The sequence below is a fragment of the Emydura macquarii genome, unplaced genomic scaffold (assembly GCF_026122565.2).
Source record: "Emydura macquarii macquarii isolate MOO-44397 ecotype Brisbane River unplaced genomic scaffold, CSIRO-AGI_Emac_v2 contig_2676, whole genome shotgun sequence".
Taxonomy (NCBI): Eukaryota; Metazoa; Chordata; order Testudines; family Chelidae; genus Emydura; species Emydura macquarii.
Genome location: NW_027132813.1, coordinates 46,540,327 through 46,554,456, shown reverse-complemented (window position 1 = coordinate 46,554,456; position 14,130 = coordinate 46,540,327). Strand labels below are relative to the sequence as shown.

At 42.6% G+C, this 14,130-nt stretch overlaps 1 protein-coding gene across 8 annotated transcripts in view; it reads left to right on the top strand.

Moving 5' to 3' along the window:
• Positions 1-14,130, top strand: part of PLCB1 (phospholipase C beta 1) — a 642,689-nt gene that overhangs the window by 481,564 nt on the left and 146,995 nt on the right. For all 8 annotated transcript variants that reach the window (XM_067565312.1, XM_067565318.1, XM_067565317.1 and 5 more), the window contains 6 exons: positions 1,950-2,020; positions 2,948-3,044; positions 8,380-8,464; positions 9,670-9,794; positions 10,815-10,969; positions 13,382-13,546. In XM_067565312.1, coding sequence (XP_067421413.1) covers positions 1,950-2,020; positions 2,948-3,044; positions 8,380-8,464; positions 9,670-9,794; positions 10,815-10,969; positions 13,382-13,546 — 698 coding nt within the window. The remainder of the gene's footprint in view (positions 1-1,949; positions 2,021-2,947; positions 3,045-8,379; positions 8,465-9,669; positions 9,795-10,814; positions 10,970-13,381; positions 13,547-14,130) is intronic.

The following is a 14,130-nucleotide window of genomic DNA, read 5'->3' as shown; positions in this document are numbered from 1 at the left end:
TTGACAGCAACTGAGCATCTGTCTCACCATTTTCAATATATTTATGACAATAAAAATATTAAATATTTTAATTTAACCCAAAATACTGAATAGCTACATTATCATCTCTTCTATATTATCATTAATAGTAGTAGTTAATCCTGAGGGAATTCCACGCCAAAAAAAAAAAAAAAAATTCTGCATACAACATATTAAACTTTGGCATATTTTATTTGTCAATAAATAATTGTGGAGCCTCCAGCATGGCAGTGAGGAGCACAGCTCATTGGCTGCATGGAGGTGGGAGACCACCCTGCACCCTCTCCTCTCCCCCGGGACACAGAACCATTAATGAGGCTGCCCCCAACCCTGACACAGCACAAGGGCCAGCCTTTCCCAGAAACACCCCATGGCCCTGCCCCTCCATGCCAGATGCACCAAGATAGCAAGTGAGAGGGACAGAGTCTCACACACACGCCAAGCCCTGGGCCCGATCCAGGTGTGGGGCAGGCAAGCTTAGCCCAGCAGAATCCAAGGGTGGAGGGGCTGAGAGTGGGGGGATCCAGGTGTGGGATAAGAGGGTTCTGTGTGGGGCAATCTGGGTGCGGGTGGCTTGGTGGGGATCTGGGTACAGGGGGATCTGGGCTTGTTGCGGGGTTCCAGGTGAAGGGGAATGGGACTCTGCAGGGAGGTCCAGATGAATGTGGTTGGGGCTTAGCAAGGGGGGCCTGGGTGTGGGGGAATGGGGCTCAGTGGGATGGGGGTCTGGGTGCAGGGGGGCTCAGTGGGGTGATCCAGGTGCAGGGCAGGTGGGACTCATCAGATTGGGGATTCGTGTGCGGGGGTGGTCTGGGTGCAAGGATAGGGGTCTGAATGCAGGGGCAGGGCTCAGTAGTGGGTCCAGATGCACAGCCGGGGGGTTTCTGGGGGTTGATCTGACCCAGTCTTGGCCACTCCTGGTGGGGGAAGAAGTTACATCCTCCTCAACCCAGCTGGGACTAGCAGCTGAGCCGGCGCAGAGTAAGAGCCACTGGCCAGGACTTCCAGAGCCACCATCCAGGGCGTCTCCTGCCCTGTTGCTCCCCCCCTCCTGCAGTGATTTACCTCTCTACCAGCTGCTCCAGGTGCCCGAAGTAACGTGACCTCACTGCTCTTTCACCTTCCCTTTGCTTCTCTGTCTTGAAAGTCATTTTTCTGCAGGGAAGCAAAGAAATCTGTGGGGGACATAAATGCTGCATGTGCACAGTGATACAGAATTCCCCCAGAAGGTTTGTATTAGTCATGTTTATTACAGCGGTGCATAGGGGCTAACCAAGAATGCAGCCCCGTTGTGCTAGGCACTGAACAAATGAAGAGATTACAGTCTAAGTAATGGTACTTATATAGCCTCCTTTGCCCTGGTTTCTGAAAACTTCATGGTCTTTACTGTATTTATCTGTACAACACCTCTATGAGATAGGACTGTACTATTATTCCCATTTTACAGATGGAGAACTGAGGCACAAAGAAAAAGCTAAGTGACTTGACCAAGATCACACAGGAAGTCTGTGGTAGAGGAGAGACTTGAACTCAAGTCCTGAGCTAGTGCCCTAATCATTGGGCTGTCCTTGGTTAATAATATGCGATATTATATACGCACTGACTATCATAATGCAGCATTCTTTTTTGAGTTCATTATTCTGACATCTAAACTGCTCTTCTGAATCACTGTTTTGTTGACCACAAAAGTCCTTTACAAAGGAATTGGTTGTTTGATAGGCAAATTCCCCAAAGTAACTCAGCAATGTTGAGGATGGATAAACCACTCAAAACAGTGAATTTGGCTTGTTATATGAGAGGCAGTCCCCCTAAAATGTGGAACCCTCTAAAGCAACAGTACTTCAGTACTTCAAGGTGTCCACCAAGGATAGTTTTGGTATTTTATAATTATTGTTTCAGCCAATGATTATATTGTAATTAAAATGTTGCAGGAGAAGCAGAGATCGAGAGCGATGATGATGATGACTATGATGATGACTGTAAAAAATCGTCAATGGATGAAGTAAGGACTTGAATGTTTTAAAATAGTTATGGAGTGATTCTGGTAATCGTTTAATTTGGCTTGCATTACTAAGTGTTGGACTGCCATCTAGTGGAAGAAGGGAAGAAGTGCACTTAAAACATATATGCATATTTTAGAAATGTTTGCCAATAATCTTAAAACAATTCTTGAAAAACATGCACATTGTTGCTCACTTCAATATTTTAACTTAGTAAAATAAGATTAATTATATCACTTTTAGACAGATATCAGTTTAGAGTGAGTGTGTGTGTGTGTGTGTGTGTGTGTGTGAGAGAGAGAGAGAGACAACTGTGACAACTGTGTTAAAATCTGTAGGTGACACATCTTTAGTTATTTATTTATCTGGGTGCTGACAATGTACTCAGCACTTTTCAGAAGATAAGATAACATAGTCTCTTTCCCAGGGATCTTACAGGCATGTACAAAGAATTAAAATATCAGGTGTGTAATTTAACTTTTAAACAGAGTGGCAAAGGCTCCTCTTCTTAAATCTGTGAAACTCCCACTAGGCTGATTAAGACTATTTCACATGTATTTCCTTCTGTCCCCTTAAAATTCCTCCTTCCTTCCACGGGTCTCCTGACTTTGAGTGAATTTCATTGGCTAACACCCTGTTAACAAAAACAAACAAAAAATGACTCCCTTCCTCTAGATAAGGTGTCCCTAAAGGGGACAAGACGAGCCACATATCAAAAGGAAATAGAGCTGATAATCTGCATACACAAATGAATAATGATCTACTGGAGACTGATCCCCCACCCACTAAAGTAAATGGTAGATTGACTTTGCTGTGGCAGGTAATGAGCACTTGGAGTCTTAACTATATAAAGCCTACTATATAGAAATCCCACCACTGAATTTCGATATGCAGTAAACACAAATCCTTCCCTTGTATCCTTGTTCTAGGGTACGGCTGGCAGTGAAGCCATGGCCACTGAGGAAATGTCTAACCTGGTGAACTACATACAGCCAGTGAAGTTTGAGACTTTTGAGATATCAAAAAGTAAGTAAGCTAAATATCCAAAGCAGGCCCACCAACAGGAATTCTGGGCCCCATGGCAGAACAGTCCTATTCCGCCTCTTCCCGCCCACGGACTTCCCAGGCCCCACCCCTCTCTGCTGTGCTCCTCCACCCCCTTCGTTTGGTCCCCTTCCTCTCTTCCACACTCCCCCTTCCCAGCGAGCGACAGCCGGGGGGGGGCTGGGCAGGGTGGGGGGACGAGGGATGTGGCGAGCAGCGGTGGGAGGGCTGAGGTGGGAGGAAGGATGCGGTGAGCAGTGGTGGGGTGGCAAGCGGGGGCAGGAGAGGAGGGATGTGAGCGACAGCGGGGGGCGGGACTGACTGGGGAGGAGGGACACTGCAGTTGGGAGGCCAAGTGGGGAAGAAGGGGTGGGGAAGAGAGGAAGGGGGCCAAGCAGAAGGTGGGCAGATAGGGAGAGATGCAGTGGCATTGCGGCCTGGGGCAGAGTGGGTGTGGACTGTGGGCTGGGGCCACAGATGGAAGAGGCGAGATGGGGAGCTAGCCTCCTCCAGTGAAAGCTTTCACTTGCTGCCCATGCCCCGCCCCTTTTAATATGGCCGGGCCTCTGGACAGTTGCCCCCGTTTGCCCCTCTTCCACTCCCTACCCCCGTTGGCAGGCCTGATCCAAAGCATTATTTTATTTATTTAGGAGGTTGCTTTCTTATGTCACTGGGAATTAACTGAACATATCATAGGGCAGATTCTCAGCCTGTGTAAATTCTGTTGTCATATCTCCATGGAAGTCAAATAAACACCAGTGGAGGATCTACCCCCATCGGTATAGGAGAAGAGCCTGCTTAGAAAGCTGATGACTCTCTGCTTTTCTCTCTTTAGTGCATTACATAAATCCTGTTAGGGGTATTAGAACTATGTACATGTATCATGGGACAATAGGTCCACATGAATTTTGAGAGATGGGCTGGTCTAAACATTCAGTTTTGTCGACGGTCAACATTGGTACAGTGTATGCAGCTGGTTCGACAAAGCTTCTGGAATTGAAAGTCTTTGCTCATCCAATTAAATGTCCATGAATAAATAGCATCAGAAATATTGTCAACATTTGAACAATGAGGTCGTGACCACTGAATGAGAAACAGCAAGTGCTTTTCCACTTTGCCAACATTACACTTATAACAGATAAAGTATAAACAGAGAGCCCACCCCTCATGTAAATCTATCTTTTCTGCCACAGCATTGGCCACAACTTCATCTCCTGCTGATTTTCACTGATAAAGTCTTGCTGGGAATGCACTTTGCAGCATCCATAATAAACAAAGCAGCAGCATTTCCTGTTTAGGAGAAGAACCCCCTACCATCTCCCTGCCCTTTTTCACTGTGTTTTGACAGGAGACAACATCTTCCTGACATTTCTTCTTTGTTAAAATAGCATATTGCATTTTAATGTTTAAATCCTGGTGTATGGAGGATCAGCTTGAAGACCAGCTTTATGGGTGCCTAAATCCATTACCTCTATACAAGATTTTCCATCTACTGATCCTTGTACTGCAGTTGTTATGAGCACGATGACAACTGGTTCATCTGAAGCAAATTAAGTAACTCCCCCAAACAAATTTTAAAATATTTAAAACTTCCTTGTTCAGTCAATGTATGTATGTGTTTATATGTCTGATCCCATCTGTCAGCTCAACAGCGATAATGGGGCTGAAAGAAGTCTTTACATCACTTTCTGTCTTGAACCAGCTTTAAAAATATGTTTTAAAAGTGTCTGTGTGTGTGTACGCATACTGGTCCCACTTATAGTAAGATGTTTGTATTTAAGTTGCTTGTTTCTACTACTCAATTCTCTGTTGGATGCATGTTTATAACTTCCATTAACACTAATGGGAGTTATGAGTACACATCATGGGTAAAAATACTCCTCCTAGAAAGGAAGCTAAATGTGTGAGAGAACTTTTATTTTGAAGTCTGCCAATGTTTCAGAACAATACATTGTAGCTGTTGTCAAAAATTTGGGCATAAAGATTCATCTCCCACATGCTTTTGCCTTAACTGACTTCTACTTCTTGTAAGGAACTGTGTTCAGATTTAAGGGCTTATCTACACTTACCTTGGAGATTCGGCAGCAGTTGACCGGAGTTACACAAACTACGCAAAAAACTTGCGTAACTCCCATCGACTTCTGTGGTTCTGTTCTGTGCGCCATCTTCACTGCACTGCGCCACTTAAGAAGACATATCCAGTGCCTCATTAATATTCTTACTGTGAGAAAACACGAACTCAGATACAACGTTATGTTATTAAGCATATTATCCATGCTGTATTCACAACCAGCACAACCTTCCAATACGTTGAACTTACACAAGTCAGGAAAGCTGAAATGTTTCATACACACTGCTGTCCTCCATCCAAGTTTGCTGTTTTTAAATCAATGGGTCTTGTGCTCCTAAATCACCTTGCTGCCTCACTATGGACTTAGCAGCTGACCTTTGGGCTCCAATTTATGAAAATTTTGGCCTGCGTGTATAAACAAGTTCACAATCATTTTGTTTAATATAGTGGAAGCCTACATAACTCTTCATTGTTAACACTGAAGCAGCCTTTGTATTGAAGTGAAACAGATTTCATGCCACTAAGATAAACGTTTTTAATAAAAATACAATTTTTTAAAATTCATTAAAACACTGTCTGCCTCCTCTACACTCTGCCCAATAATTCTTTTCTGCTTTTACCATGCCAGGCTGTCAGCAACTTCAGACACCTGCCATTTAAAAATAGTTAAATAAACCTGCCGCAAAAACATTTCTGTCCTCCCCCAACAAATGTGTAATTTCCCCCACTGGCTTCAGGGGGAGAAGAGGGGGAGGGAAAGCAGGTTCAATCCTGGACCATGTTTAAGACTTGATATTCACTTGTTCTTCATCCTTTGTACCCCCATCCCAATCCACTGGAGAGAGAAGGGGTCAGCAGAGACATGTCCACAGAAGCCTCTTCCCAGTTGCCTTCCACTGAACAGGAGATCAAAGATACTTATCCCTCAGTCCCCACAATTCAAAGACTTCTCCTTGGCCCTCCCCCTGTAAGTTAGAGACAAAGCACAGAGGAGGAACAAGAGGGGAGCCAAGGTGTGGGATTCAACTGGATGGCTATGACATATTGGAATGTAATCCAGACTAGTGGAGGGCCCTGTGTTGTGTGACCTCTGCCCTGTAACTGGGATGCATTGCTGTGTAGCCTCCAACCTGGACTGCTCACAGCCAGCCACCAGAATGCAGGCCACTCTTAGATGTGTTTGTTGAACTGCAGCCTGCCAGTCATGCCCTGGCTCTCACCAGCCTTGGTGCTACTGCAGGGTGACCTCAACACTCTCCTAGTCCCAGACTTTCCCCCAAAATTGTACTGACCAACCTTCTCTTGGGCAGTCCAAGTATATTAAGTCTACTATGCCTTTAAGGGAATAATATACACTAGCCTGTTATCTTAAATAGAGTTACCCAGACCCTTCAACTTAAACATACTGGATTAGATAAAACAATAAAACCGTTTTATTAACTACAAAGAGAGAGATTTTAAGTGAGTACAGGTAATGAGGCAAAAAACTCAGAAATGGTTACAAGAAAAATAAAGATAAAACACTTTCTGGTTCCTAACTTAACAAACTATATTAGATTCAAGCAAAATTTCTCACCACATGCTTTCGGCAAGATTACCGTCCAAACTCTTCAGGTCAGGACTGCCCTCTAGAGTCCAATGGCTGTTTCCTTTTGTCTTCTCAGCTGCAGAGAATGTAATTGGCAGGGAGGGAAAGAGGGGTCCCTTGGGGTGTTGGCCCTTCCCATTTATAGTTTCAGTCCCCCCCTTGAAAAACATTTCCAGTTAAGAACCAGGAGACAAATGTGGAAGGATAGTCCCTGCGGGGGGTGGGTGTGGGTGTGGGTGTGTGTGTGTGTCCACCAGTTTCCTTTGTTTTCTCTTGGTGCTTGAAGACTTTGGATACTGCTTAAATGCAAATTAAGGCAAGCACACAATCCTTTGTTTAGGACAGACCTGTCTTCCGACTTCTGCCTAGGCAGAGCTGTGGGATTTGGAACATGTATTAATAACATCATAGAGGGGAATCTTATAATTTCACATACAATGTTACCACACATCTTTTATCAAGACAATATTGACCAGCAAATTACAAGTTTTCAAATGATACCTTACAAGACATACCTTTTACAAAGATTATTATAGTAGTGTGTAGGTTGTGAATACATCACAGTGGCTTTAATGCCTCCAGGTATTTTACAACTGATCGGTATCCCTCAGCACTCCACTCACAATGCCTAGTGTTAGACTAGAACAAGCCAAGATGAGAGAGAACCAGTCCGGGAGCTCCTGCAGTGATCTGGCAATGCTGTGAAATACACCTATGGGGCAGATTCTCAGCTGGGGTAAATCAGTTAACTTCCACTGAAGTCAATGGAACCAATGCTGAGGGCAGCAGTTGCATGGACTTCATATTCCTGCACACCTTGCCAGTTTAATTAATTGTAAGATTATAACATCTGTGTTCTCCGCTCCAGCCTAGAGTGTGGACTTCAGTGACATATGTTATTGCTCTGTTAGAGCACAGTAACAATTATTTTGTTTTCCTTTTATTTGTTATTTTAATTTTCCCAAACATTGTTTTGTCAAGCACGTTTAATTTTAAATATAATTTTAAAAGAATGGAAAAAGAAAATCTTGGAAATCATTTGATGATATGAATGGTGGTGTGAAATATGTAAGTCTCTGAATAGCAGATGGAATATAGGCACTGTGTTGAACCCATTAATTTGCAGCTCTACTGTATGTCAGCGTGTAAGTTTTTCTCTTTCACCAATTAAAGATATTACCTCACCCACAGGGCCAACCCGAGCTATGGTATGACTGGGCAACAGCCTGGGGCGCCTGATTGGATGGGGCGCCAAAATGTTTTGGATGGGGCACCAAAATTAGATACTTTTGGTATCTATTTAGCACTAATAAATCACACTGATCCGTCAGTTTCAGCGGCAGCTTGTCAATTTCGCTTTTCCGGCACTTACCCGCTGCCAAAAAATCTCGCTGATCCTTGCATTTTTTTCGGCAGCGGGTAAGCGGTGATGGGAAAAGCGAAATTGACAAGCTGCCGCCAAAACTGACGGATTAGCATGATTTTTGGCGGAGGGTAAGACACAGTGGGAAATTCAAAAGTCTGCCCGGGGCGCAAGAATGGCTCGGGCCGGCCCTGTTCACCCACCTTGTCTTATAATATCCTGGGACCAATAAGGCTACAAAATATGGCAAACCACAATGTTCTAATCTATCACTATTTTCCCCTTTGAACTGCAGAACGCAACAAGAGTTTTGAAATGTCTTCCTTTGTGGAAACCAAAGGGCTTGAGCAACTCACAAAGTCTCCAGTGGAATTTGTGGAGTATCCTTGACATTCAGAAAGATGCTTTATGTGCCTTTATAAATCTGAAAAAGAGCCATTATGATTCTTCATTGGGCTTTGGAGACATGAGTTTGGGAAATTTAGAACCCAACCTAACTTTGTTAAAGTAATTATCTCTTCCATTAGCAAAGAGAGCTGGCATCTGATGAGACCTCATTTAGCTTTTAGAGTGAATTCTTGTGATGTAGATTAGAGGCAAAAGGGATCAGCTTTAAATACAGATTGAAGGTCTAGGGAGGAAGAGAGAGTGAAATTATTAGTGAGCACGTTGACTTAATATTAATAATGGAAAAATAAAGCATCAGTATTTTGTTATATAAAATGATATGAGATAAATTGAAACAAAGGAAAATTTGTCAGATAGAAATCATCTGGGTAACTCAGTACTTTGCACAGTTATATGGGAGATCTGATTTTGATCCTGGTCATGGTTAATTCTTCTCTGGCTACCAGGAGCTAGCGGCATTGATTTATTATTTGTGGCTTTTGGAGAAAAAAAAAAAAATTAAAGGGGAGTCCATTTCAGTGTAATGGCTCTCAGTGTATGCATTATCTCTTTTGAAGCCTACAATTCACAAAGAGGCATCCAGGTACAACTCGACCTTAAGGAACGTTAACTGAGAGCAACTTCTACTTCTGGACTGCAATGTACTCCCATATCTTAAATTTGTGGAGTGGCCATTTGAAGCTCAGTCTTTCAGTTTACTCATCGTTGCTTTCTCTATGTGGAGGCTATATCTAAAGCTTATTCCAGGAGAGCAGTTCCTTTTTAACTGGACACTCCTCAGTTTAGCTTTGAAAAGATTGTTACCACTGGCTAGTTTCTGTAGATGCAATTTAGGACCATACTAGATTATTTACTGTGGTGGTAACTGGAGTTACAAATATATTGTCTTCTAGATCCACACTTGCCTATGATTTTTCACTGCTTCTTTAGAGTCTCTCTCCTCACAGAAACAAAAGGGAAGGTATGTCAGGTATCATTTTATAATCTCAACCTAGACACCTGAATATGTATATAGGCAGGCAGCCCTCCCAAGAATGTGAATCTGTGGAGGCAGTATGATTGAAGAACTCCACTAAGCAACCTACTATGGTTCTGAATAGGACATCTACATTTAATGACTGAAAGTATATATAGTTATTTTGCCAAATGTACTGTTTCTTAACCACTCACCATCTAGATATAACAAAATGCAGCTTAGCCGAATTTATCCAAAGGGAACACGTGTAGATTCCTCAAACTACATGCCACAAGTCTTCTGGAATGCTGGCTGTCAATTGGTTGCTCTTAACTTCCAAACTGTAGGTAAGTCTCAGCTTTTTCTTCATTTAGTGGGCTGTATTTTCCTCTTTTTGAATAGGTTTTGTGATTAGGAGCCAAGGGAGTTGTTTTGTTCAACAAAAGATGTTGGGCTGTAGACCAATTATACAAAGCTGTTTGTTCATTCTTATCCTGAACCCAAGTTACTCTCAGATTTATTAGCAAATTATACTGTAATGTAACATGCACACAGTGGTCACCTTAAAAAGTCATCATTTACCAACAGTTACCATACTGCAATTTCTGAAATTTAGCAATGGTTTTCTTTTCTGTATATTGGAAAAAATTACAGTATTTCATATACAGTCCAGTAAGTATTCACTTGTTAATAGCAGCCCCTCCGTATTGCTTAATGAACTGAAAATATAGCTACCTTTCCCTCAGTCTCCAGAAACAATTATTATTAATCATTTTTATTGCAATAATACATGGAGGTCTTAACCAGTCCTGGATTCAGTTGTTCTTGGCATTGTATATAATGGCACGGCCAGATTTTCATAGGCAGGCCCAATGCGCGCATCCCATGAAATGCATGCACACTGTTCCCACAAACACCTTCACATGCATGCACAAAAAGCAAATTGCACATATAGGTGCCTTTGTCTCACTGAACATCAACAGGCCTTGGGAGTCTGTCATTTTTTAAAATGAGACATAGCCATCAAAGTCACTTAGGCTCTTTCACACTGAGCAGAGCAACATTTAAATGCTTTTAAAAATCTGAGACCTAGGTTCTTTTGGAAATGTTACCCCACATCTTCTAGATCATCTCTAGAGAATTCCATCCTCTTACAGAGAGAATCCAAGATGGTGGCCACTGAGGATTCTGTGAGGAAAACTTGAGTCTTTCAGTGAAAGATTTCCTGAAAGCTAGGTTAAACAACAGTGTTCAAGAAATAGCTATTTATTCACATTACGCTCTGTCATATTAATGCAGCTATACTTGTTTTTGTATATTTGATACTTATCCAGAAGTTAATTCCTTATGATATTTTTATTGCTTAGATTTGTCTATGCAAATAAACATGGGGATGTATGAATACAATGGCAAAAGTGGGTACAGGCTAAAGCCAGAGTTTATGAGAAGACCAGACAAACATTTTGACCCATTTACTGAAAGTATTGTGGATGGAATTGTCGCTAACACTTTGTCTGTGAAGGTATGTACATAGTTGTTGAAAATTCTGCTTATCGTTATGTTAGAACCTGGACATGTTTCTGTTTTATCTGGAGCCCAGATAGATCTCTTTTAGGTGTGCTGTCAGGAGTTGTGATTTACAGCACATGTAGGCATACCCAAAATAGCTTTAATCTGTATACCGTGAGGAGGGACGCTCACCATCAGCAATGTGTAGTGGTCAGATCGGCATGTGGCAGGTTGTCTTCCAGGCATCCCCCTTTCTTACTGCCACTCTACCCTGAAGTATTCTGTCTTTCCAGTGACTCTGTCCTCCAGCCAGGTCATGTATTCAAGGTTGTCCCTTTCAGGATATGTATAGAGTCCAACAATGGAGGGGGGGGGCCTTTAGGATTAAGTGGGAGGCTCAGGACTCTGTCCCTTGGGTCACGATCTCACAACCCAGACCTTTTATCTTCAGGGGCTTCTCCCCCCAACTAGGTTCCCTGCATCAGGGATAGACCTCTGTAGTTGTCCCTCTGCAGAGGTTGGTAGGGGAGTCCAGGCCCATCCTGACCATTCGGCTCCAATCCAGGGCCCAGTGGTAGACTGCTAATTCCAGCACCCGGGGGTGCTATGCAGTTGCCTCTCTGGATCACTTCCTCCCAGCCCCCTCTCTCTGCACCAGCTAAAGTAAAGATCTAAAACACAAAGATAAATTCTTTAGCCTTCAGAGTGTCACAGGTCCCTTCTCAGTAGGCTTGGTTAGGTCACCATAGGCAGGCCTCAGGGAGCAAGAGCTCCATGTTGCTCCTTCTCTGAAGCTCTGCGTGTAGGTCAGCTCATCTACACTGTGTGTCTGCCAGTGCCACTAAGCTACTGTGTTCCCCTTCATAGGCTCTTCCTCCAGCCTGTTCAGGTTTTGCAGTTGTGATGGAGCAGGGCCTTCCAGGGCCAGGCCAGCCTTTCAACCCATCCATTTCCAGTGTGGGGTTTGCACAGCCCATCATCACAGGTATCAATAGCAGTGAAGGTGCAGCAGCATGGGCTTTAGCCTGGCCTATACAAGCCCACCCAGGGTCCTGGGTACTTATTTGGGCAGCTAGCCCACATTGAAGTTTGTGCTGCCATGGCTTCCCTATTGGTACTCACTCTAGCTAGATGTCTCCATGTGCTGCAGTCATGGCTCCAGTTGCCATGTAGACATACCATAAATGGAGACACTGATATAAATTTAATGTGTTTGTAGATTCTTAAAAAACCAGAAGCTCAACCTTTGAAGGAATATTGTCTAGTAAGTGAATGTGCTTGTGTTTTATATTTAATATCTATTTAATATAATTTAATATTTTCAATTCCTTTTTCTGGATTCCATCGCATAAGAGCTACCTGGAAATTGGTGTATTTAAGAGACGTTGACGATTATTGAGCTTTTGTTTATGAAGTGCTGTATTTCAAATAGTGTAAACTTTAAAATGTCCTTAATCCATGCTAACTTGCACTGAGATGACCAAGAGAGTATGCTGCTTAGTATAAAGGACTACAATAGTAGGTTGTTTTTGTGATGAGATCAGGAAGTTATAAAAGTCATGGTTTTTCTACTCAGAGTTACAAAAGCAATTTATCTGAAATTCTGCTGTTATTTCACTCATAGGCCTATTCAGCTGGACAATCTCCCCTGTGCCACCCACAAAATATCCTGTTTTGTTCACTAAGAGGAAACTGATACCCACTTTAAGGCTGCAAGTCAGCCGTGGCAAAGCAGTGGTGTGAGGGCATGTGTGATAGAGATGGCAGCTTTGGGGAACCGTCTGAATGGACGTCATTCAGTCGCTCTCAGGAGATACTCAGCACGTTGCAGGAAGGAGTCCTTAAGAGTAATGAGGCAACTGCCAGAAGCTGGCTCTTTTTGACTATCCAGTAGAGATTATGTTAGATGTGATAGCGTGGCATGGTAAATGCTGAGGCCTCACACATGAATGGGAGCGGGCATACTCTGGGTGAATCTGAGGTTACTTCATATTCCCTGACATTGGCTGAACATCCCTCTGCTCTTTGTTACTTAGGGAATTCATCAACAACCGTTACATTTACCTCATATTTAAAAAAAAGAAAAAAAGGCTGGAAGGAGACTTTTGTTTGAATTGTTTTCTGTATGCAGTGTGGCCTTCTATAATACAAGAAAGAAAAAAGTGCATCTGCTCTTTTGTCGTTGCCGCATCACTACACATAGCTCTGGTGTTACCGTATCTTTTCATTTACCATACATAACATTACGCTACAGTACTGTTTTTGCAATATTAGAGAATTCTCGTTTTGAGTTTTGGGTTTATTTAGGAGAGACCTATACTCTCACTAGTAAGAATTCTTGCAGCCTGAATTTCAGCCAGTAATTTCAGAATCCACTAAAAGCTCTTTATTGATCACTTCCAAACATGCCTATTTTGTTTTCTAGATAATTTCAGGTCAGTTTCTTTCGGATAAAAAAGTTGGTGTTTATGTAGAAGTAGACATGTTTGGCCTGCCTGTGGATACAAGACGAAAAGCTTTAAAGACAAAGACCTCTCAAGGCAATGCAGTTAATCCTGTATGGGAAGAAGAACCCATAGTATTTAAGAAGGTTGGTGTGGATGTTTATTTCCCTACTATGCACAGTGATTATTTTATCACTCTCCAGTAGGTTGATTTTGTGGTTTTACAGAAAATTACAATTATTGTATATGCTGAAGAGATAACTTAAGAGACTCTGAAACAGCTATGCTTTAGAACCCAGCCCTGCTCTAATGAAATCAAGCCAATTCCCCTAGAAATCAGGCAACTGAAGTAACGTTTTTTGCTTCATTGATGCAAGATTGGGCCTCTATTCATATTTCAAAGTGCATGAAGCCCTGATTTTTTTTCAAGGTATTTAGGTGTTGCTGCACGACTCAGTGTTGCCATGCCTCACTAATTTAGGAGCCAAGGTCTCATGTTCTAAGTGACTGAGGCATTTAGGAGCCTATCCTATTGACAATGGGATTTGACACCTAAGTACTTTAATCCCTTCGAAGGAGATTTAGGCTCCTAAATCAGTTAGGCATTGCAATGCTGAGCACCCAACACGTAAATACCTTTAAAAATCTGGGCATAGGTGACTTAAAAGCCTAAATCCTGTTCACTTACAATGGGATTTAGGCTCTTAAATTACTTAGGTGCTTTGGAAAA